The following is a 26,920-nucleotide window of genomic DNA, read 5'->3' as shown; positions in this document are numbered from 1 at the left end:
ACACGGGGCTCGAACTCACGGACCGCGAGATCGTGACCTGGCTGAAGCCGGACGCTCAACCGACTGCGCCACCCAGGCGCCCCAAGCCTCTGACTCTTGATTTCAGCTCAGGTCATGATCCCAGGGTCATGGGATTGAGCCTTGCATCAAGCTCCATGCTGAGCGTGGAGCCTGTTAAAGATGCTTTCTTTCTCTTTCTCTCTCTCTCTCTCTCTCCCTCTGCCCCTCTCCCCTGCTCACACTCTTGCTCTCTCTCTCAAAGAAAAAAATTTTTTTTTTAAATAGAGGGTCAGTCAGTTAAGCATCCCACTCCTGATTTAAACTCGGGTCGTTATCTTACCGTTCCTGTGTTCAAACCCAGCATGGGGCTCCATACTGACAATGCAGAGCCTACTTGGGATTCTCTCTCTCCTCTCTCTGCCCATCCCCTGCTTGTGCTCTCTCTCTCACTCAAAATAAATAAACTTTAAAAAAATAGAAATTCTGCAGTTGAAAAGTACAATAAATGAAATGAAAAAATTACTACAGGGGTTCTACAGATTTGGCAGGCAGAAGAAAAGGATTAGATTAACAATATAAACCAACTAAATCTAACAGACATCTATAGAATATCCCACTCAAAAACAGCAGAGCATGAATTACTCTCAAGTTCACATGGGATGCTATCCAGAATAGGGCATATGTCAGGTCATAAGGCAAGCCTTAAAAGGACTGAAATCATACAAAGTGTGTATTCTAACCACAATGGAATAAAATTAGAAATCAGTAATAGAAGGATATTTGGAAAATTCACAGATATTGGAAATTAAACAACAGACTAAAATAAATAACCAACAGGTCAAAGCAGAAATCATGATCAAAATAAGAAAACATTTTGAGATAAAAAAAACAAAAACACAATACCAAAACTTATGGGAGGCAATGAAAGCAGTGCTAAGAGAAAATGTTACAGTATACATGCCTATATTATAAAAGAAAAAGAACTCAAATCAATAACCTAAACTTTCACCTTAAAAAACTAGAAAAAGAAGAAATGGTAGTTGTGGGTTCTCATTCAGAAAACAGCACTCTGATAGAGGCCACAGATTAGGCACTGTGGCCTTTGAACCATAGCAAAAGATCCCCATGTCTATGTGTTTCTTTTAAAGGCTCATACAGACTTAGGGAACATCTTGCAAGTTAAAAGTTAAAACTAGATGGATCTCTGCCTTTCCGTCAGTTTTTGTTTTGTTTTGTTTTGTTTGTTTGTTTTTGAACTGCACAAGGCCCTGGAATACTTTTTACAAAAAGGTGAACAACTTATCACTCTGAACAGTAAAGCATGAGGGACAATGTCATATTTCTGACAAAACTAATACCTATTTAGATTTCTTAATTTTTTAAAATGTTTATTTACGTTTGAGAGACACACGAGAGAGACAGACTGTGAGCAGGCGAGGGGCAGAGAGAGAGGGAGACACAGAATCCGAAGCAGGCTCCAGGCTCCGAGCTGTCAGCACAGAGCCCAACGCAGGGCTTGAACTCACAAACCGTGAGATCATGACCTGAGCGAAGTCAGACACTTAAGCAACTAAGCCACCCAGGCGCCCCCCCCCCCCCCCGATTTAGATTTCTGACTGATACTTCAGTATCACTAACCATTAGTAGTCACATATTATGTTTGAGTAGAGTTTAATCTAGTTTACATTTTATATCATGCCTATGAATAAGATCACTATAAAGACAGAGATGAGTATCTCACAACTCAGGGAGAGATACAATACTGTAGTTCTCCCCTTATTCACAGTTTCACTTCCAGTGGTTTCAGTTACCCATAGTCAACAACAGTCTGGAAGCAGATGATCCTCCTTCTGACCTTTCCCCAGATGGTCAACAGCAGCCGAATGCTATGTCAACAACGCCTACATCATTCACCTTACTCCATGTCATCACATCGGCATTTTATCATCTCACATCATCACAAAAAGAAAAGGGAGTACAGTACAATAAGGTATTTTGAGAGAGTGACAGACAGACCGACCATATTCATATAACTTTTGTCGTAGTACACTTATAATTGTTCTATTTTATTATTAGGTATTGTTAATTTTTTACTGTGCCTGATTTATAAGTTAAACTTTATCAGAGCTAGGTATGTATTGGAGAAAACAATATAAATAGGGTTTAGTACTATCCGAGGTTTCAGGAATCCACTGGGGATGGATTGGACATACCCCTGAGGATAAGTGGGGGTTGGAGGGGGGGGGGAAACTGTGTAACAAAACATGACTAATGCTATATTATAGGTTTAGCAAAGCATCCTGAGGAAATAGTTACTACTTATTTGATAAAAAGCTTGATGGAGATAGTATGTCATTTGAGTTGTAACTTTAAAAAATATAATCAGGAACGCTCACTAAGTATTTTAGTTTGTGCGCCTTAAGAAATTTTCAGAACAGTGTACAAAATGGTAAACATGAACAACCAAAATGTGCTGTTTTCATATTTTAAAATGCTTTTTTGCCTCCCTTTCCAATTTTCACAACGTCTAACTACTCACTACTCACTGCCACATTGGGCTGATAAAACCCAACTACTGTAAGTAGATGTCTTTCCATCGGTGTGCCTGTTTTCACAGTAGGACTGGAACGGGAATTCCAAGAAAGATTTTTCTTCTCTCCCCATTCACATTAATATGCATTAATTAATTGCATTAGCCACAGCAATAATATACATCTCTTTAACCTAACAGCATTAGGAGGAGATATCCAAGATAGCAAATGCCTACAGCCCACAGAGCTATGCCACAACACGTTTTATTGATATCATTTAAATGCCAATGTCACAAAGCAATGTAAATGTTTATTTACCACTTTGCATTTTGCCCCAGTGTTCAAAATCAGCCCCCTCTATTTCATGTCTCACTACCTTTACTGAATCTAAGCAGATGAATATCGATCATTATAGAGCTGAAGCGAGACCACTATTCTAGAAGGCATCCACATAAGGGGAGCCTAAAACTCAAAACTGTATTAATTATCCCATAATACCCATTTCCCTTATATCCCAAAGCAAAGACAATTTGAAGTCTGATTGCTCCTAACCTCTACTATACCTATCTGCACTCAAATAGCTCTATGTGATTTTTCTTGCTTTTCTGGGATGTCTCCAACATAGGCAGAAAGAGAAAGAGCTGCCTGACAAAATTCTAAAAACCAGTATCAAAAGACTCCTCTCCCCCAAACTCGCAGAGCTAAAGTACTTGGTGAAACTTTACACATTTTTAAATAGCTGTTCCTTTAAAATCCTAATTTCAACCTAATTTTTTATTATTTTTAAAAATTAAGCTTATTTATTTATTTTGAGAGAGAGAGGGGGAGGGACTGGAGAGGCAGAGAGAGAGAGAGAATCCCAAGGTGGCTCAGCACTGTCCGGGCAGAATCTGATGGGGGGTGGGAGAGCTCGAACAAGAGAACTGTGAGATCATGACCTGAGCCAAAATCAAGACTGGGATTTAAAATCAATGATATACTAGGAGCGCATGGGTGGCTCAGTTGGTTAAGCATCTGACGTTGGCTTAGGTCATGATCTCATGGCTTGTGAGTTCAAGTCCCACGTCGGGTTCAGCACAGAGCCTGGAGCCTGCTTCAGATTCTGTGTCTCCCTCTCTCTCTGCCCCTCCCCTCCTTATGCTCTCTCTCAAAAATAAATAAACATTTAAAAAATTTATATTTAAAATCAATGATATACTGAGGTGCCCGAGTAGCTCAGTCAGTTAAGCGTTGGACTCTTGATTTCAGCTCAGGTCATGATCTCACAGTTCATGAGTTTGAGCCCCACATGGAGCTCTGTTCTGAAAATGCGGATCCTGCTTGGGATTCTCTCCTCCTGTCTCTCTGGCCCTCCTCTGCTTATACTCTCTCTCTCTCAAAACAAACATTAAAATTTTTTTTTAATTAAAAAAAATCAATGGTATACTTTTAAAAAGTTTATTTATTTATTGCGTATTTATTTATTTACATAATCTCTACACCCAACGTGGGACTCAAATGCATGACCCCAAGATCAAGAGTTGCATGTTCTTCCAACAAAGCCAGCCAGGTACCCCAATGATATACTTCTTAATTACCCTTTTTACTATACAGGATTTTATTAAAAGAATATTATTTCACATTTTCCTGGATTTTTTAAAGCAATTTGGGACAATTAAAACATTAACCAAAAGTTGAGATGGAGAGAGGAACCAAATATCTAGAAATCTTAAAGTCATGTGGAAAACACAGTATTTATGTGAAGAAAGAAAAATTATAAAAATGATGAAACCATTCAAATTATAATAAAATTAATTTATTACAAGTATATGCTTTCTGGATAAAGTGATTCGAAGCCCACTAATTTTCTGAAAAGGAACTAAGAAAAATAAATAAACCACAAATGTATTTATTACTTTTTGTTGTTATTATCTGGAGTTCTGCTAGTTACAGCTGATCATTGAACCACATGAGTTTAAACTGCATGGGTCCACTTATATATGAAATTTTTTCAATAAATATTCATACAGTACTGTAAATGTATTATCTTTTCCTTATGATTTTATCATTTTCTCTTCCCTTACTTTATTGTAAAGATACAGTATATAATACATATACAAAGTATGTGTTAGTTGACTGTTAGTTATCATTAAAGCTTTCTGTTAACAGTAGGCTGTTAGTAAAGTTTGAAAGTCAAAAGTTACATCGATTTTTGGAGTGCCTGACTGGACTGCCTCAGTCAGTAGAGCATGCAACTGTTGACCTTGGGGTCATGAGTCCAAACCCCACCTTGGGTGTAGAGCTTACTTAAATAAAGAAGTTATACATGGATTTTTAACTGCAGGAGGTCGGGGGGAGGAGTCAGCGTCCCTAACTCCCAACACTGTTGAAGGGTCAAATGTAATCTATTTTTCTGAGATGATACCAAGAAAAGGTACTACTTTTCTCATAAACTATCCAAGTCAAGATAACTTTTCTCAACATAATAAATGTAATTTGGGGCATTTAAAAAAATGTATATTTTTAAAAGTTTATTAGTACTTTCCACAGTGTATAACAGCAAACAAAGAAATCTAAGGCAGTAGGTGGCTGTGCTGTATGAAAGAAAAGTTTCAGACAGTAGTCCTAGGCAGGAACATGTTTTAAATTCAACACCTGAAAGAACCTTGCTAAGAGCTAAGGATTCTCCTTATAATTCAGGCAAATATAGTCATCAGAAAACATACATACATGAACCACATGAACTGACTCACTACATTTTATTTTCAAAGAACGAAGAGCAAGCAAAGAAACAAAGTTTTCACTGCATCTCTTCCTGTACTTATACACAAGAATATACTAAATTATTTGATAAGATATTTCTAAAAAAGATTTCTAATTTTAATTTAGAGACTATTAAGAAAATTAGTTTGGACCTCCTGGTTAAGTTCTACTACAGCTGAAACCAAAATATTCTCAATCCTTAAGACTCCACCAGAAAGACAGGAACATATCAACTAACTCCTAAATTAAATTTTTAAAGATTTAACTTAGGGGCACATGGGTGGTTCAGTCAACTGAACATCTCACTTTTGATTTCGGTTTAGGTTAAGCCCGGTGTCAGGCTCTGCACTCACAGCACAAAGACTGTTGGGGATTTTCTCTGTCTCAGCCTCTCCCCTGCTCACACACACTCTCTCTCTCTCTCTCTCAAAAATAAATAAACTTAAAAAAAAAAAAGATTTAGGGGCCCCTGGGTGGCTCAGTCTGTTAAGCATCTGACTCTTGTTGGTTTTAGCTCAGGTCATGATTTCTCTGTTGGTGAGTTCCAGCCCCATGTGGGGCTCTGCACTGACAGCGGCAGGACTGCTTGGGATTCTCTCCCCCTTGCTCTCTGTCCCTCCCCCGCACGCATGCACACTCTTTCTCTGTCAAAAATAAATAAATAAACATTAACAAAAAGACTTAGCTTATAAACAAAACAATTCTTCTGCTTGTTAAAGAAACAGTGCCCTCTGGAGGCAAAAGTCCCACACAATTTGAGAACTATTTTTCATTTCAATATATAAGAATTAAATGATATCATACGATCAGTGGTTCTCAACCACAGGTGTGCAACAGAACTACCTAAGGAACTTTTTAAAATCTACACATGCACAAACTCCAGCCAAGTCCTCTTGGAACATGAGCATGTGTGTTTTACATAAAAATTAAGTAGTAATAGCTAAACATTTTAGGAAACATCTGTGATTTACTATCATCCACTCCCCCTTCTTTGGAACAATCTCCAAACATATTTTGGAAAATCACTCTGCCCCCTTTCACAGCTCTATCTGGTCTAGATCGGACTGAACCTATATCTAGCTTCAAGTATGAATCCTGATGAATTTAGATGAATTAGCAATTATCACCCTCTTACCCAAAAGGTGTTACATAGCACCTCATAGAGGGAACCACTCACTCTTCCTTTAGTATCATGATAGAGCATGAGGATCTAAGGATTGGAACTGTGACTGAGCAGCCATTTTGTTACTAGAAGGAGAGAGCCTACAGCTGCTGAGGCACCACATGCAGTCAGACAATGAGGCCAAAACTGCATAAAGCGGAGCTGAAAGAAGGACACACCAACTGGGTTCCTGGTGACATCTGCTGAGCAGCAGGCTTCAGCTTCACATGAAATCTTCCCTATTCTGGGATTTCCAGTCACATTTAGCTAATAATTTCTCTTCATCATTTAAGGCAGCTTGGGTTGGTTGAGTCAGTTCTTGTCAATTTTCTGTTAACAGCCTGACTAATACAAGTATCTTATTTAAAACATTTTATTCAACATTCTAAAAAAAAAAGGTTACATTTAATATTACTCATTCGGAACAAGGGAAACCTTTCTTGGCATTTTTCTGAGCCTTAAAAAAATTTAAACCAGAGATATAGTTGGAACTGTCAAAATGAAAGCGCTATGCTCGCTGGCTAATTTCTTCCTGCTCTAGTTCAAGATGATGATGCTCCAATAATCTTTGATCTTGATCTAGAAATATTAGTAGCATATACCATCCAATTCATTAGCCACTTTCACTACTGCCACTGCAGAGGGGAAAAACAGATACAACTAAACATGGAACCCTACTAATTAGTTATGACAGGGAAGGGCTGTGATTGGGATAGTAAAAAAAGAAATAAATCTAAGATAACTACAGGTTTTCCAGGAAAGGAAGCAAATGGTACTACCACTGTAAAAAATTAGATAGGCAGAAAGAAAAGCCAATTTAAGAAATTATGAATTTTTTATTTGGGTATTTTATTTTATTTAAAAAAAATTTTTAATGTTCATTATTTATTTTTGAGAGAGAGAGGTAAGACAGAGCATGAGCAGGGGAGGGGCACAGAGAGCAGGAGACACAGAATCTGAAGCAGGCTCCAGGCTCTGAGCTGTCAGCACAGAACCCCATGCAGGGCTCAAACCCACAAACCGTGAGATCATGACCTGAACTAAAGTCGCCTGCTTAACCAACTGAGCCACCCAGGTGCCCCTATTTAGATATTTTGGATGTCAGTGTGATAATCAGGGAAAATTTTTTTATTTTCATATTTGGCACCTAAAATCAATCGAAAAACAAAAAATGATTGCTTGCTTATATACTTCAAATTAATTTAGGGAAATGGCTACTTTTCACCAGATTTTTTTCATTATACTATATTAATATGATTAAAAAACAAAAGTTGCTGATTTTAGGATATATATTGTACCTTATACTCATGCAAATCATACACCTCCACTTGATAAATAACACCCTGGGTTAAAAAAAGCTTAAGATCTGCTCCATAACTGACTAAGAAGTCAAATATAAAAAGCCAAGGAAAACTTACATTAATTAGAAGACCTCAAGTTTTCATAAAGTTCTGGAAATCTTTAAAAATTTGTCTTCATAAAAGAACACAGTCAACATAAAGAATAAACCAGGGATTCATAATCTCATAGTTCTAAAGTCAGCAAGTCACAAACAGTATGCTGTATATTCCCTTAGAAGTACAGGTTACTGTAGGAGTTATAGTTAATTATGCCAAAACAATTTCCATGGAGCAAATCCAAAGAATTTCTTAGAGTAACCAGAGTTAGATATGTAAGCTGAAGCTTACATTAGCCTTTGCACAGAAAGCTATGGCCCAGATGAGGGATAAAGAAGCTGAAAACAGAAATTTAAGGAAACTGATCCTGACTGCTTCTAGAATAAATTATATTTTCCCCCAGAATAAACATTCAAAATACAATGAAACCAAAGCCAAGTTTTAAATAAACTATGCATGCTTATTAACATAAAACGAATAAATATAATTTTACATTCATTCTTCTGAGTCACTGTATTTTAAGTTCAGTATCTTTGAACTTTCTGATCTTGAGCTTTCTAGTTTCTGTGAATGGTTTTCCTTTTTAAGTTTATTTACTGAGAGAGAGAGAGAGAGAGAGAGAGAGAGAGAGAGAGAGAGAGAAAGCAGGTGCAGGGGAGGGGCAGAGAGACAGGAGACAGAATCCTAAGCAGGCTCCACGGAGCCAGTGCAAAGCCTGATGTGAGGCTTGATCCCACAAACCGCGAGATGGTGACCTGAGTCGAAGTCGGACACTTAACCAACTGAGCCACCCAGGGGCCCCTCTGTGAATGGGTTTATACCAGTTCCTGCCTTCCCTCATCTCTTCTGATTGCAAATGTCTTCAAGATCCAGGCAGGTAACATGAATGAAAATGTCAGGCAAGGTGACTGTGGCAGGCAGGATGATTATAAAGCAGGAATCTCATCCAAAGGTATTCAAATTCACAACTCTACAAAACCAAATCAAATATGTCTACAGGACCAAATTTATCTACTTATTATATATACACTGTAATTATTTTTTGTAGTTATTTGCCCTTTTAAATTAACAAATTCTAGTGGTTAAGAACCATCCCAATTCAGCAGCTAGCACAGTACAACAGAAATATATTTTTGCTCAGTAAACATCATTTAATATAGCCTGCCAGGCCAAAACTATGTATAAGTTTAGAAAAAACGTCCAAGCAATTATCACTTTGTTCATAAGAACGTGTTTGGGGATACAATAAAAGCCTTATTATCTAAACTCTTAGCTTAGACAGGACACAATCTTTCATTTCTTATTCCTCATCAAAGTAGTCTGTCCTAGAAAAACCTAATTCCTTATTCGGCCATTTCGCTTCCAGCGATATGCAGAAAAGGGTGATATATGCATACTTCATTTTTTGCACTTCGCAAATACTGCAATTTTTACAAATTGAAGGTTTGTGACAACCCTGCATCGAGCTAAGTCTAACCACACCATTTTTCCAACAGCATTTGCTCATTCTGTCACATGATGATAATTCTCCCAATATTTAAAACTTTCTCATTACTATTCTATTTGTTATGTGATCTTTGATGTTACTATTGTAAGTGTTCTGGGCACCAAAAATGGCCTGCATATAGGTCAGAAATCTTTTTTTTTTTTTTGAGAGGGAGAGCACACGCTAGTAGGGAAGGCGCAGGAGGGAGGAGGACAGAAGATCCAAAGTGGGCTCTGTGCTGACAGCATGAACGGTCAACCATGAGATCATGACCTGAGCCAGTCGGATGCCTAACTGACTGAGCCTCCCAGATGCTCCAAAAAAACATGCTGTTCCTTTTCTTGTCCTACTGAACTAAGTAGGACTCCCATATGATGTTGAAAAGGAATGGTGAGAGGGAATATCCTTGCCTTGTTCCTTAGTGGGAAAGCTTCAAATTTCTCGCCATTAAGTATGTTAGCTGTAGGATTTTGTATTCTTTATCAAGTTAAGAGAAGTTCTTCTCTATTCCTAGTTTACTGAGAGTTTTTCTCATGAATGGGTGTTGAATTTTGTCAAATACTTTTTCTGCATCTATTGATATGATAATTTGCTTTCTTTAGCTTGCTGATGTGATGGATTATATCAGCTGGTTTTAAACAACTTTTTATTGTAGTTGACAAACAATGTTACATTAATTTCAGGGGTATAACAGTGATTTGACAAGCTTATATATTATGCTATGTTCACCAGAGTATGGCTACCATCTGTCACCATACAATGCTACTACAATACCACTGGCTATATTCCCTATGCTGTATTTTTATCCCTGTGATTTATTCATGTATTAACTGGTTTTTAAATGCTGAGGTAGCTTTGCACGTATGAGATAAATCCCACTTGGTCATGATATAGAATTCCTTTTATAAATTGTTGGATTCAATGTGATGATATTGTGTTGAGGACTTTTGCACCTATGCTCACAAGAGATAGTAGTCTGCAGTTTCTTTTTCTTGTAATGTCTTTGTCTGGTTTTGGTATTAGGGTGATGCTGGCCTCACAGAACGAATTTGAAGTATTCCCTCTGCTCCTATGTGAAAGAGATTATAGAGAACTGGTATAATTTTTTCCTTAAATGTTTGGTAGAATTCATCAGTAAACCCATCTGGGCCTGGCACTCTTCCTGTTTTGGAAGGTTATTAATCATTGATTCAATTTCTTTCATAAATACAGACCTATTCAGATTCTCTATTTCTTCTTGTGTGAGTTTTAGCAGATTGTGTCTTTCAAGAAATTGGTTCATTTCATCTAGGTTATGAAAGCTGTGGACACAGAGTTGTTAATAATCCTTGACTGTCCCTTTCTTCCTTGACTCACATGTTATTTAGAAGTGTGTTGTTTAATCTCCAAATATTTGGGGATTTTCCAGCTTAGCTTTCTGTTATTGTTTCTTATTTAATTCCACTGTGGTCTGAGAGCAGACACTGTATAATTTCTATTCTTTCAAATTTGTTAAGGTGTGTTTTATGGCCTAGAATATGGTTGTCTTGTGAATGTGAGCTTGAGAAGAATGTATATTCTGCTGTTGTTCAATGAAGTAGTCTATAGATGTCGATTATATCCATGTGATTGATGGTGTTATGGAGTTCAACTATGTCCTTACTGATTTTGTTTGCTGGATCTGTCCATTTCTGATGGAGGGATGTTGAAGTCTCCAACTATAACAGTGGCCGCATACTCATTCATTTCTCCTTGATGTTCTATCAGTTTTTGCTTGACATATTTTGACCCTCTGTTCCCAGGCATATGTATACTATTGATTCTTATGTCTTATGGAGAATTGACACCTTTTATTGTGATGTAATGCCTCTCTTTATTCCTGATAACTTTCTTTGTTCTGAAGTCTGCTCTCTATTAATATAACCACCCACTTTTTTGATTAGTGTTAACATGGTCTTTCTCCATCCATTTAATCTATATGTATCTTTATATTTAAAGTGGGTTTTGTAAATAACATATAGTTAGGTCTTGTTTTATTGATCTATTCTGATGATCTCTTTCAATTAGTATTTTTAGTCTATTGATGTTTAAAGTGATTATTGATATAGTTGGATTAGTATTTGCATATTTGTTGTACTTGTTCTTTGTTCCTACTTTTGTGTTCCACTCTTTTTCTGCCTTTTGTGATAGTATTTGCATGATTCCATTTTCTTTCCTTTCTTATCAGTTATGTTTTTTTTAAACTTTTTAGTAGTTGCCAATATAGAGTTTCTAGAGTTTCCAATATACATTTCTAATTATTCCAAGTCCACTTTCAAATAACACTATTCTTCCTCTTGTACCATTACCGGCATTCATTTCTCTTATATATAAACATATAAGCATACATAATTGAATACACTGTTGTTACCATTCTGAACAAACTCTTATCTATGCAATTAAGAATAAGAAAAAAGGGGCGCCTGGGTGGCGCAGTCGGTTAAGCGTCCGACTTCAGCCAGGTCACGATCTCGCGGTCCGTGAGTTCGAGCCCCGCGTCGGGCTCTGGGCTGATGGCTCAGAGCCTGGAGCCTGTTTCCGATTCTGTGTCTCCCTCTCTCTCTGCCCCTCCCCCGTTCATGCTCTGTCTCTCTCTGTCTCAAAAATAAATAAACGTTGAAAAAAAAAAAAGAATAAGAAAAAGAAAAGTTTTTATTTTACCTTCATTTACACTTTCTCTGATGCTTTTCCTTTCTTTGGGTAGGTCTGAGTCTCTGACCTAGATCATTTTCTTTATCTCTGAAGAAGTCATTTTAACATTTCTTGCAAGGCAAGTCTACTGGCAACAAATGTCCTCAATTTTTGTTTGTTTGAAAACGACTTTCTCCTTCACTTTGGAAGGATAATTTCACAGGATATAAAATTTTAGGCTGGTGGGTGTTTTTCAATACTTTATAAATATTTCATTCCATTCTCTTCTCTCTTGCATGATTTACAACGAGAAGTCAGAAGTAATTCTTATTTTTGTTAACTCTAGGTAAGGTGTTTTTCCCTCTGGCTTCTTTCAAGATTCTTTATGTTTAATTTTGTGCAGTTTGAATGTGATATGCCTAAGTGTAATATTGGTATTTATCCTGCTTGATGTTCTCTAAGCTTTCTGGATCCATGGTTTAGTGTCTGACAGTTTGGGGAAATCCTCAGGCAATACTGCATCAAGTATTGCTTCTATCCCTTTCTCTCTTTTTCTTCTTCTAATATTCCCATTGTGTTTATGTTAGAGCTTCTGTAGTCATCCCACAATTCTTGAATATTCTGTTTAATTTTTTTCAGTATTTCTTTCTCTTTGACTTTCTGTTTTACAAGTTTCTAGTGACATATTCCCAAGCTCAGAGATTCTTTCCTCAGCTGTGTCTACTAATGAGTGCATCAAAGGCATTTTTCATTTGTTATGTTGCTTTTGATCTCTAATATTTCTTTTTGTTTCTTAGATTTTCCAGCTCTCTGCTTACATTATCCATCTGTTCTTTTATATTGTCTACGTTATCCATTAAAGCCCTTAGCATATTAATCATAGTTTTTAAATAGATTATTCATCTGATAATTCCAATATCCCTGACATATCTGAAACTGGTTCCAATACTTACTCTAGCTCTTCAAACTGTGCTTTTTGCCTTTTAGTCTTCCATGCGCACTTTTTCTTGATAGCTGGACATGATGTACTGGGTGAAAGGAACTGCAATAAATAGGACTTAAGTAATATGGTTGTAAGGTGTGAGGGGAGAGGAAGTGTTCTATAGTTATGATAAAGGTAACAGGTTTGCTTTTAAAAAATTTTTAAGTGTAGTTGACTGGGTCGCAGTCTTTAAGTAAGCTTTGCCCCTTGGCTGTAAACTTTACAAGTGCTTCTCATTTCTACCCCTTAGGTGGGACAGGATGGCTAGAGCAGGCTGGAGTTGTGTACTTCCCTTCCCCCAATTTGGTTAGGCTCTGATTAAACCCCAATAGTTCAGGCACTGGTACATAGTTTCTTTTGAGGTTAGGTCTGAAGAAGAATAGAATACTTAAGGAACAGAATGGTCTGGTCTATTTCAAAATGGATCCTTTTTCCTCCCCCTGCTGAAAGCACAAGAAGATTATTCTTCGGTCCTCAGTGGGAGAACTTGGTAGAGCTCCAGGAGATACAACTCACAAAAGTGTGAGCCTCACTATGATTGGGTCCCCCTGGAGTTTTAACTCCGTGACTTGTCCACATTGAACCTCCAGCAATTTGTCAATTACAGTTCAGGTTTCCTAACCCAATACTGGTTCCTAGGGAAGTTTCTGCTCCGTTAAACTGTGGTTCTCTGTATTTTCCTATCTGTCTTTCTCCAATCAAATTGTTGGAGAAAAATTGTTTTTTTTAATCAAAAACAATTTACCACTGTCACTTTAACCATAATTCTAAGAATACTATGCTACAGTCAACCACAGATTTTAAAAAGGCAAATTAGAAAAAGAATCAGAAGCATACTCCTTCCAGGCATTTACAGTTGACATCATCGCCAGGCCTCTTTAGAGTGGCAGGATGGAAAAACTCCCTAGAGCAAAAGTTAAAGAGCTCTGATGCCAGAGAAAAAGAACAAGGCCATTTCTCTACTATACAGATTAAAAAGGTAATGGTATTCCCATTTTTCCCCTCCATTCTGATGCAAATCTTTTCAGGCAGAAGTCTTAAAGTAGCTCTCAGTGTGGGTCCAGGTTAATTTCAAACAGCTGAGGTACTGTTTGAGGGCAGGAACTACTTACTTAATCTCTTTTGTATCACTCACAGATTTAGCAAAATGAAAGGCATGCTAACAAGAGAGTTTATGTAATATTTCATAAAGTAAGCAAATATGGTAAAAATCAAACACTTTGTGTGTGCATCTGTGCTTTTTGGAGGGGAAACATGGGGATGTGGGTAAGAGTTGTTAGGTGCTTATTTCCATAATCATTAGGCAACTAAATAGGAATATATTTGCTAGGGTCACTGGACTGAAAAGAATTCGGCTAAGAGGTTAACTAAGCAATTCATGCTAATGTCTGTAATCAAGACTGTACACTTTAATCAGCTCTGTGAAAGAGGCAACAGACTGACTATTCCCTAGGAATGGAAATTCCCCCTATCTCATCCAATAATTCACTTGATTATTGATTTAATAATTCTCACTATTGAATTGCTTCCTCGTATCAGAGTTTAAGTCAGAGTCCTCTTGAAACAGGCAAAAGGTAGAAATGACAACAGCTCTTATTCTCATATCATAAAACAGAAAAGGTTTCCTGAGTTCCGTGTGAAAATAAAAAACAAACAACAAAAAAACAAGGATGCTCTACATTTGTGGAGCTGCAATTGATTTCCTGATTTCCAAGAAAATCCAAGGAGTATTCTATAGGAGTTGTAATTTCAACTAAATACCTGTAACTTAAGGGACCACTGAAATGATGAACCAGAACTAACATTTCTAAACACTTCCTCCCAACAGGCAGATTTTGAAAGTACAGTTCCAAGATCCCTTAATCCAAAAGCATCGTGTTCCAGTATCTTTAGTTATTTGACTTATAACTGACAAGAAAATTTGCTTGAAGATCCCTAGTTATACCAGATGTCAAGGCAGTTCATGTTTTAATGAAAGTACAGAGTCAGCCTGTTAAATTTAATGTTAACAGTTAAGATGCTTACAATTCCAGTCTTAGTAAATCTCTTCTTGACAGTGTATGAGTAACACATGGACATAAGGACAGAGAGCAAAAATGAAAAAGAAGAAAGATTGTGTAAAATCTAATATAAAAGAAAAGAATTTGTCTTTGGATTAGAAAAATGCACAAAAACTTGTGGACTTTCTTCCCATACTATGGTACTTATCACACCATATTGTCAAGTGTCTTTTTATAGTTTTTTTCTCTTATGAGCTTATCGAGGGCAGGGATACATTTTTATATTCTCAGCACCTAATAGAGTACTCAGAGCACAGATGATGTACAACAAATGGCACTGTGCTAAATATACCCTTTAAACTTCATAATAATTGTATGAGGTAGGTAACACCTTACTACTCAAATTTTACAGAAAAAAAACCCCAGGAAACATTATAATTAAAGAATATGCCCAAAGTCACACAACTGTCTAACTCCAGAGTATATGCCCTTAATTACTGTACTATACTATCTGCATAAATGAATGCCTGTTTTGTCCAGTTTCTGTTCAGTTTTAGTAACTAATTTTATCCACTCACTCAGACATCATCTGCATTTGTGCCTTATGTATCAGGATGACTATATGAGCTCAAAATCACCAGAAAAACAGAAGATTTGGGGACCAGCCAGATAATTTTAGGAGTGACGAGTCATTTCTAGACTTCACATTTTCAAAGTGTGGTTACAGTTAACATTAGTTATTTCTAAATACAAGAATACTGAATTTTTTAAATGTAAATGACTGTACTATAATTTTAGGAGACAAGCTGGGTAATTTATTTTTTTAATTTAATTGTTTTAAATTTACATCCAAGTTAGTTAGCATATATGGGTAATTTATAATACAGCAAGAGTCGAAACATAAGAACTCTTTAATAAGAAACTTAGAAAGGGCTATGAGGTTAAACTAGCCAGCCTATTTTTTCTTAATTTTTTTTAATGTTTATTTATTTTTGAGAGAGACAGATAGAATGACAGTGGGTGGGGCAGAGAGAGAGGGAGGCACAGAATTCGAAGCAGGCTCCAGAGCCTGACACGGTGCTGGAACTCATGAAGTGTGAGATCATGACCTGAGCCTAAGTCGGCCGCTCAACAGACTGAGCCACCTAGGTGCCCCAAGCCAGCCTATTTTAAAGAGAAGAGGGGTGCCTGGGTGGCTCAGTTGGTTAAGTGTCTGACTTTAGCTCAGGTCATGATCTCACAGTTCGTGAGTTTGAGTCCCACATGGGGCTCTGTGCTGACAGCTCAGAGCCTGAAGCCTGCTTGGATTCTGTGTTTCCCCCACCCCTCTCTCCTGCTAGCACTCTCTTTTTCAAAAATAAATAAATATTTTTAAAAATAATAATAAATAAATAAAGAGATCAGGGTCGCCTGGATGCCTCAGTCAGTTAAGTGTCCAACTTCTGCTCAGGTCACGATCTCACAGTTCATGTGTCAGGGTGTCTGTGCTGACAGTCCAGAGCCTGGAGCCTGCTTCAGATTCTGTGTGTGTGTCTCTCTCTCTGTCTCTCTGCCCTTCCCCCACTCACATGCTGTCTCTCTCTCTAAGAAATAAACATGAAAAAATTAAAACAATAAATAAACAAAGATTAGAGACCAGGAAATAGTTTGTATTAGTTTAATAAACTATTCAATGAAAAAGTTTATATTACTAGACTATGCCAGTATCTCATGTATAGGACCCCAAATCAATAAAATTATAAAATAGTTGATAAAACAAATTAATGAAATTATTTAATCTTCCATTCTGCTTAAAAAAACCATTAATTAGGGGCATCTGGGTGGCTCAGTCAGTTGAGCGTCCGGCTTCGGCTCAGGTCATGATCTCACGGTTTGTGAGTTCGAGCCCCACGTCAGGCTCTGTGCTGACAGCTCAGAGCCTGGAGCCTGTTTCAGATTCTGTGTCTCTCTCTCTCTCTGTCCCTCCCCCGCTATTGCTCCATCTCCCTCTATCAAAAAAAAAAAATAAACATAAAAAAATTAAAAAAAAAAAACACATTACTTAATCTTTTGGGACATCCTACAGTATTATACAAACAGAAATCTTTCCATTCAGAAAAATGTAGGAATTCAGTAACATGTAACAAGGTTTGTAAATAAAAAAATATTTATTTTTCTTCATATCAGAGACAACAAAGAGTGTAAAGCCAATTTAACACTTACCTAATTCATCCCACATTTTTAATTTCCAAACACATATGTATATACATTACATACAAAATTAATTATGGAACTGTGAGATATTAATGGAAATCCAGTTAGGCTGATTCAGCAATACTGTAAAAGTCTTCAAAACATGAACAAAATGTAATACAGCTTTGGGAAATCAATATATTTTTCTCCATTTTAGTGAAGATGTTTAAAATGCCAAAAGGGAACTGACATTTATGTACTTTTTGTTGACAGTGAATATCTCTAATTTTCAATGTTTGGAATATAATGGAATCAAGTACATAATAAAAATTGTCTTTGATTTTTAAAAGTTTGCTTAGAGTGATGGAAATAAAAACTTTTTGGTCGGGGTTTTACATACCTTAAAAGTAGAAAGTCCATAAAGTCTTGTGGTATGAACAGTCTCTTGAGAAATGTTTGTGATGTTAGTTATAAAGTCCTCCAGGTACCTGCAAGCTTGTTCCAGGTGTGTTGTGTTGATGATGATCTGCACCAGCTGGAAAATACAAAATGTGTCTGGTGAGATGCAGGTTACATGTACACAAAATCATTTGGTTTTTTATTTTTATTTTTACTATTTTTTTTCATTTGGTTTTTTAAAATGGATTCTTACTTCCAGCAATTGTGCCATTTCTGTACAATTATAGCTTTATAGGATACAAGGGATTATCTGATTTCAAAAACCTGCTGCAAATACTATGAATGCTATCACTTAAAAAAAAAATAACCAAGAGTCTGCCAATTGATTTAAAATAACTCTTAAAAGTACTTTTCCAAATTTTATACATTTACCAAGTAAAAAATGAGTATTTTCACTTTTCATGTAAAGTCTGGCAATCATAAATCTACATGTATGTTCTAGCATCATCAACCATCTACCATATTCTCCATGTATACCTTTTCCCCTCACATGGTTTGAGTTTACACTGACAAAACAAATCTACTTCTACTAATAAATTTAAAATAGAAAGCCAGTTTTACAGGATGATGTTTAGCAATAGTTCATAAAACTTTTTGCATATAACGAAACATTTAGCTATTAGTATTTTTTTTTTAACTTACCTCTGTCAAACCTATATGAGGTTTTCTAATAAGGTTCAGTAAACAGCTACTCAAAGTTCTGGTCAGCAGCAGATTTGTAGATTTTCTAAGCATATCATCTATTTCTGTTGAGCTAAAAATAAAGATTGATTATTATTTAGCTTTTCACAAAGGTATGGTTAGCTTCCTAAATAATTTAACACAGTTTACTAAAATAATTTCCCCACCTCATTCTTTCATATCTTTAAATAAGTTACTCATATTTATTAAATCCCAAAATTAAATTCTGTCACAAAAGGGACATTTTCAATAAAATAGAATGTTCATTTATGGCATAATTTTTTTTAAATGTTTTATTTATTTTTGAGAGAGAGAGACACATACACACACAGTGTACAAGCGGGGGAGGGTCAGAGAGAGAGGGAGACGAAGAATCTGAAGGAGGCTCCGGGCTCTGAACTGTCAGCACAGAGCCCAACGCAGGGCTTCAATTCATGAACCATGAGATCCAGGTGCCCCATTTATGGCATAATTTAAATGTATTCAGTAACCACTACAGTAAAACCATGGGGTACTTAGTCTAAGGAAATAAAATTATTCTTAAATCATGACTCCACTATGGGACACTTTCAAAAGCACTTCAAATACAATACAGCTAAAATTATTATTTTTTTAATGTTTTATTTATTTTTGAGAAAAAGAGCACGAGTGGGGGAGGGCAGAAAGGAAGGAGAATAGAGGATCCAAAGTGAAGCAGGCTCTGCGTTGACAGCAATGAGCCCAATCCAGGGCTTGAACTCACAAATTGTGAGATCATAACCTGAGCTGAAGTTGGACGCTCAACTGACTGAGCTACCCAGGAGCCCCTACCGGTAAAATTATGTTTAAAATGCAAATTGACATGAGCTCTTTCTAGATATAAGTAATTGCTAGATTTAACTTTAATATAATTAAGCTATCCATTTCCATTGAGATTTTTTTTTTACGATTCAAAGAAATAAACATAATTACATACACTAAGTTTAATTTGGTATAAAGAAAAAAAACCTCTACAATATTCCTTAACATCTTAAAAACTCCTAGGCTAGCACTAACAAGCTTTTTATTTTCTAGGCCTTCAATTTAAGTAAATAATGACTTCTTCACATATATATGGATATATATAGCTTTGTTATCAAAACAGTTAAACTGTCTTTACACCAAGTTTTCTCAGTCTTAGCACTATTAACATTTTAGGCAAGATAATTCTTTGGCTGTCCTGGGCTTTGAAGCAGCATCCCTGGCCTCTACCCACTAGATGCAAGTACCACCCTTTTCCCTAGTTGTGACAGCCCCAAATGTCTCTAGACAGTGCCAAATGTACCCTGGAGGGCAAAACTACCCCAGCTGATAACCACTGCATTAAACATAGACTAAAATTTTAGCATCCTTTTTATTTTATTAAAACATTACTCCTGAAGCACAAACATTTACTAGTTTATTTTTTAACTGCAAATAGAGCAAGATTTGACAAAATATATGTGCTTCTCACTACTACTCCAATGTTTTTAATGCAGGCACTCTTTTCAATACCTGCTAACCCTAATTCTGGGAGACCTAAAAAGAATATTTCTCTGATTCTTTACAACTAAAATCAAGACTTCCCAGACATACTCCCAGTGGGGCTTCAGGGTTTCTTGGCATCGAAACTCTCAAACAGAAAACACTTTCTAATCTACCAACAGTGTCCTAGAACAATCAATGTACTCACCGAGATAAAAAGAGGTGGTTGCCCACTCCTCTGGTTTCTTTTCTAACACTCTCAAATTATGCTTAAAGACACCCTGAAAAGCATACTTCCCAGATGAAATATCCTGCAATACTTAGGATAGATAATGCCCTTTGTTTCAATTCCCTGAACTTCCTTGAAGGCTGAGTCAATGCATACTTTTTTCTTGCATAAAAGTAGAGAAAGAAAACCTATCAGCACCTATGTCCTATTTGTACCAACAAGATTTACCTGACAATGACCAGTACTGCCTCCACTACATTTTTATCCCAATTGAGCATTTTTTTTTCGTAACTCCTTGTCCTTTGAGCCTATAAGCTGTACTCTTTTGTACTACCTTTTAAAAAAATTCATGGTAATTAAATCTTAATTATAATAAATCTCCTAAAATTTTTTATAGCTAAACCTCTTCTGCAAACTGAAATTTCTTAAAGATCATATTAGGTCCAGATGTTTCCTCTGCAACTAAATAGTTGAGACTTTGAAGTCTCTTCATGAAGTCATTTCTTTCTCCAGTCCTACTTTTATTCAGATATAAAAAGAAAGCCAAACATTTGTACTACAAAGCTCTGAAGCATCTTCTGGTTCTAAAAATCTAACTCCAAAATCTATTTAAACATAATAAAAGAGCTTTAAATCCAGAAAGTGATTTTTTCCATAACTTTTTAATGATAAATAAAAAAACAAAGGAACTCGAATAGCTCAATTTCAGGTCACAGATACAAATTTTTAAAATAAAAATATGTCAGAAAGCTGATAATCTAAATTCAGATTAAATATTTTTAAAGTAACTATGCTACATCTGTCTCTGAACTGTTGATTCTCTCATGAGCAAAATGAAAATAGCTAATGTATTTAATAAAGCATAATTTTTAAAAGTTCAAAGATAAGTCTTGTTGAATAAATAACTTATGATCACAGTTCATTAGAATGACTAGATATTGAACTAACAAAAGTAACAAATATTTTATCAAAGATAGAGTCTGGCTGGGGTGCCTGGGTGGCTCAGTTGTTTAAGCGTCTGACTTCAGCTAGGGTCATGATCTCCTGGTTCATGGGTTCGAGCCCCACTTCGGGCTCTATACTGACAGCTGGCTCAGAGCCTAGAGCCTGTTTTGAATTCTGTGTCTCCTTCTCTCTCTGCCCCTCCCTGCCCCCCCCTCTCTCTCGCAAAACTAAATAAATGTAAAAAAAAAAATTAAAAAGATGAGGGAAAAATTGACATTCTTTTCTGCTGTAGCAATAGTCCACAACATTGACTTTCTAGAAGGCTAGGCATTCACATACTGAAAAAGTCAGAACTGAGGTGGCAATTCTAGTTCTAGTCAGTCATGAGGGAGGCTTTAGGGAAAATTATACATAATATATTACAACTAATGACTTTTATCTTTGGTGTTCTAAATGCAATAAAGAATCAAATAACAATTAGATAGCCAATGTCTCTCCTCTATAAATAAAACAAAAGTTAATTCTAAATTTCTCTACTTTCTACAGTCAATAATCAGCATTTAGATTAGATAATAAAAAGTATGAGTTAGGACCATGCAAATTGTATACACTACCAATTTAAAAAAATGTTAAAGTACTCTACATTTAAAGTAAAAGATGAGGGGAACCAGTATTGTAGATTCAAGACTGCAACTTCAAGAGTAATTCTCAAATAGGGGCGCCTGGGTGGTTCAGTCAGTTGGGCATCTAACTTTGGCTCAGGTCATGATCTCACGGTTCACGAGTTTGAGCCCCACGTGGGGCTCTGTGCTGACAGCTCAGAGCCTGAAGCCTGTTTCAGATTCTGTCTCCCTCTCTCTCTGCCCCTCCCCTGCTCGCACTCTGTCTTTCTCTCAAAAATGAATAAACGTTAAAATTTTTTTTAAAAGAATAAGTCTCAAATAGAACACTTGAGCCAAGTTGTAGGATGACTTTTTTTTGCTTATATATATATAATATTTATATACATAATATATATTAGATATACATATATATTTATATACATAATATATATTAGATATACATATATATTTATATATGTAATATATATTAGATATACATATATAATATTCATATACATAATATATTAGATATAAATATATGATATTTATATTTAATATATATTATAAATACATATATAATACTTATATATACGTATGTAATATTTATAATATATATATTATATACGTATATATACATTTTTTAATGTTTATTTCTGAGAGAGAGACAGAGTGCGAGCAGGGAAGGGGCAGAGAGAGAGGGAGACACAGAAACCGAAGCAGGCTCCAGGCCCCGAGCTGTCAGCACAGAGCCTGATCCAGGGCTTGAACCCACGAACTGTGAGATCATGACCTGAGCCGAAGTCAGCTACTTAACCGACTGAGCCACCCAGGCGCTCCTGTAGGATGAGTTTTAAAGACATACTTCTTGTTTCTCCCTTTCACTTGCATATGTTTACCTCGAAAGAACAGATGAATACATGCATCATTGTTTCCAAAGATGACTAACTATAACCAGAAACTGTTTGAGAGCTTCACCTACAGGTAATCAAATTGTTAACTTCCCTTAACTTCTTCATCTAATTATTCACAAGCACAGGTAATATCAGGCTCCTTATGTTCCTCCCTCTTCATTGCCACTGATCCTATTTCAGTCTTTCTTCATCTCTCTTCTTGAACCACTGCCTTCACCAGTTCAACATGACTATTTTTTTTTATCCCCCTCTAACGTATTATCCACATTAAGGTCAGAGTAAACTTTCTAGAATATAACTCTAGTAACGTCATTCCTTACTTAAGAATTCTTCAACAATTCCCTGATGCTTACAAAATAAAATATTAACACTCCAAGTTCCAGTCTCACTTCTAATATTACAGTATCCCATCCTCTCTGAAGTACCTATGTGCCTATCATATGCCAGGCAGTATACCAAGTGCTTTATACACCTGTATTACCTCATTTAATTCTTGCAACCACCCTATGAATTATTTCACTCATTTTGCAGATGAGGAAACTTGTCCAACATCTTACTACAACTGGTGAGTGTCGCCATCAAGATTAAACTAAGGCCTAAGTCTGAAGCTTATATTCTTAACCACTTAATTATACTGCCTCTATCCAAATCAGAAATTTGAAGTTTTAATAAAAAACAAGACAGGCATAAATTATTGGTGGTTCTCAGACCATTTGAGCTCCGCAATTGAAAACTACCACAATTGAAAACTACCATCATAATCATTTGTTATTTATCTTCAGTTAATATTCATATATATCCATCAGTTTTCAAATGCTAGATTATATGGTGTGTATTGTGTTGTGCCATATAGGGAACACAGTATCTTTAGTGAGTTTTATGACTGAGGTTAAAAGCTAATGTCTTTAAAATATACCTTTAGAGACTCTTGTATAAGAGGTGGTAGAGCATTATGAAGCTTAAAGCAGTGGTTCTGAAAGTTCAGAATGCATCAGAATTACCCAGACAACTTGGTAAAACCCAGGGCCCCACCCTCAAAGTTTTTACTTCAGTAGGTCTAAGGTGGCATTTCTAACAATTTCCCATGTGATGCTAATGCTGCTGGTCCGGGGACTAAGTTCTGACAATCACTCGCTTGTGAGAAACACATAGCACAGCAGATGCCATGCATTAGGTATTTATCTTCCTTTCTCTTCCTTTCCTCTCAAACTCAGATGTTATTCAGGAACAAAAATTAAGAAACCTTTTAAACCATCTTTATTCACAAGGAAGAAGCAGTGTAAGACCTAAGATCAGAAAACTCTTTTACCCTGGCAGGGCACACATTTCTTCTTCCATTTATTTATGTGTTCCTTAAATCCAAAATCATGGTAGCTTACAATAAGAGACATGTACAATACAATACAATACAATACAATACAAAACAATAAAAACAGCTGTCATTGTTCTGTTTCAACTTGGAAAATAAATATTATACCTGAACTGTCTTCATGCCTTTCTTATGACTTAAAATTCAGAAGAATTTCACACTGAAGGGTATTTCCTGCTATCCCATATACAAATTAAGAATGGAATTCAGAAAGGGAGACTATAAAGCCAGCATCACCACTCTCTCCTCCAGAGTGTATTCACAATTAGAAGTATGTGAGTGACTATAATGCATGGTCCACCTAGGTAGCCGGAACAAGGTGTGGCATAAAGATTAATGTTCTTCTAATATTAACTGATTATTCCTTATATGCCAGACACTTTCTCTGATATGGGAGTCTTAAGGCCTGCTCCTTCATCCCAGCTCTCAAACTAACTAGCTGGGTCATTCTCGGTGATGTAGCCTCCCTGAGCTTCAGTTTCCTTATCAGCAAAACAGGGATAATATCACATTTCCCATCTCCATAAATGTAGGGTATTGCTTTCATCACACCAGATAAATGACATTCTCTAGTCTAAATTCAAGTTGGCTACAGCTACCAACAGTTGTTGTGGTGCTCTCCATTACTGAGTATGATACCAATTTGCTACAACCTTCTTTACTTCTATGGATTTTGTTTGAATCCTCATTTTAAACCTAATTAAGGAAAAACAAAACTATTGAGAATATCATCTTTTTGACAAGGGAATGACATAAAGGAGGGATATTGTTTAGCTACTGCTACCTTAGCAATAGAAAAACTAAAAAACATAAGATCTAAACAACTAAAGAAAAAGGGAAAAAAAAGGAATATTGATAAACAAACTTAACAGCAAATCCAAGGTATGAGCCTTATTTGGACCATGATTCAAACATACCAACTGTAGCAGCCCACGTGTCCACTGACAGATGAATGCATAAAGAAGATGTGGTATATATATAAAACAATATTATTCAGCCATAAAAAAAAGAATGAAATCTTGACATTTGCCACGACATGGATGAAGCTATAGAGTATAATGCTAAGTGAAATAAGTCAGTTGAAAAGGAAAAATACCATATGATTTCACTCATATGTGGAATTTAAGAAAAAAACAAACCAGCAAAGGGAAAAAAAAAGAACTGGTAGTTCCCAGAGGGGAGGTGAAGGGGGGTGGGGAGGATATGTGAAATAGGCAAAGGGGGTTAAGAGTACACTTATCATGATGAGCACTGAGTAACGTGTAGAATTGTTGAATCACCTATATGGTACACCTGAAACTAATATAACACTGTATGTTAACTATACTGGAATTAAAATTTTTCAACTTAATAAAAAGTTTTTTAAAGGAGTAACAGTATCAAATTGTTATTCACAAACAAACATACCAACAGTAAAAAGACATCCTGGGGACAATCGAGAAAATAGTGATATGAACTAGGGAATGGAATAGTGTTAATTTTAAGTATGAAAGCTGAATAATGAAATGTCTTTATTTTGTTTTAGAAAAACATACTGTTTCTAGGGGTAAAGTGTCATTATTTCTGGAATTTGCTTTAAAGTACTTCGGCAAAAAAAGTTAGACAATATGGCAAAATGTTTATTATTGCTACAGATGCTGAGAACTCAGGAGTTTCATATCCTATTATCTCTATTTTTATGAGTTTGAAGATCTACATTATAAAAAATAAAAAAATATGAGAACTACAGGCCAATATCCCTGATGAATATGGATGCAAAAATTCTCAATAAGATACTAGCAAATCGAATTCAACAGCATATAAAAAGAATTATTCACCATGACCAAGTGGGATTCATTCCTGGGATGCAGGGCTGGTTCAACATTCGCAAATCAATCAACGTGATACATCACATTAACAAAAAAAAAAAAGAGAAGAACCATATGATCCTGTCAATCGATGCAGAAAAGGCCTTTGACAAAATCCAGCACCCTTTCTTAATAAAAACCCTTGAGAAAGTTGGGATAGAAGGAACATACTTAAAGATCATAAAAGCCATTTATGAAAAGCTCACAGCTAACATCATCCTCAATGGGGAAAAACTGAGAGCTTTTTCCCTGAGATCAGGAACACGACAGGGATGCCCACTCTCACCGCTGTTGTTTAACATAGTGCTGGAAGTTCTAGCATCAGCAATCAGACAACAAAAGGAAATCAAAGGCATCAAAATTGGCAAAGATGAAGTCAAGCTTTCGCTTTTTGCAGATGACATGATATTATACATGGAAAATCTGATAGACTCCACCAAAAGTCTGCTAGAACTGATACATGAATTCAGCAAAGTTGCAGGATACAAAATCAATGTACAGAAATCAGTTGCATTCTTATACACTAACAATGAAGCAACAGAAAGACAAATAAACAAACAGATCCCATTCACAATTGCACCAAGAAGCATAAAATACCTAGGAATAAATCTAACCAAAGATGTAAAGGATCTGTATGCTGAAAACTATAGAAAGCTTATGAAGGTAATTGAAGAAGATTTAAAGAAATGGAAAGACATTCCCTGCTCATGGATTGGAAGAATAAATATTGTCAAAATGTCAATACTACCCAAAGCTATCTACACATTCAATGCAATCCCAATCAAAATTGCACCAGCATTCTTCTCGAAACTAGAACAAGCAATCCTAAAATTCATATGGAACCACAAAAGGCCCCGAATAGCCAAAGTAATTTTGAAGAAGAAGACCAAAGCAGGAGGCATCACAATCCCAGACTTTAGCCTCTACTACAAAGCTGTCATCATCAAGACAGCATGGTATTGGCACAAAAACAGACACATAGACCAATGGAATAGAATAGAAACCCCAGAACTAGACCCACAAACGTATGGCCAACTCATCTTTGACAAAGCAGGAAAGAACATCCAATGGAAAAAAGACAGTCTCTTTAACAAATGGTGCTGGGAGAACTGGACAGCAACATGCAGAAGGTTGAAACTAGACCACTTTCTCACACCATTCACAAAAATAAACTCAAAATGGATCAAGGACCTGAATGTGAGACAGGAAACCATCAAAACCCTAGAGGAGAAAGCAGGAAAAGACCTCTCTGACCTCAGCCGTAGCAATCTCTT

At 36.2% G+C, this 26,920-nt stretch overlaps 1 protein-coding gene across 8 annotated transcripts in view; it reads right to left on the bottom strand.

The window, feature by feature from the left end:
* The window catches only part of EXOC6 (exocyst complex component 6), a 234,955-nt gene that overhangs the window by 83,278 nt on the left and 124,757 nt on the right, over nt 1-26,920 (bottom strand). For all 8 annotated transcript variants that reach the window (XM_040485870.1, XM_040485871.1, XM_040485876.1 and 5 more), the window contains 2 exons: nt 18,223-18,334; nt 17,522-17,656 (listed from right to left, as the gene is read on the bottom strand). In XM_040485870.1, coding sequence (XP_040341804.1) covers nt 17,522-17,656; nt 18,223-18,334 — 247 coding nt within the window. The remainder of the gene's footprint in view (nt 1-17,521; nt 17,657-18,222; nt 18,335-26,920) is intronic.

Source organism: Herpailurus yagouaroundi, unplaced genomic scaffold, assembly GCF_014898765.1.
Source record: "Herpailurus yagouaroundi ecotype Mexico unplaced genomic scaffold, PumYag 163, whole genome shotgun sequence".
Lineage (NCBI taxonomy): Eukaryota > Metazoa > Chordata > Mammalia > Carnivora > Felidae > Herpailurus > Herpailurus yagouaroundi.
This window is presented reverse-complemented; position numbering and strand designations above follow the sequence as displayed.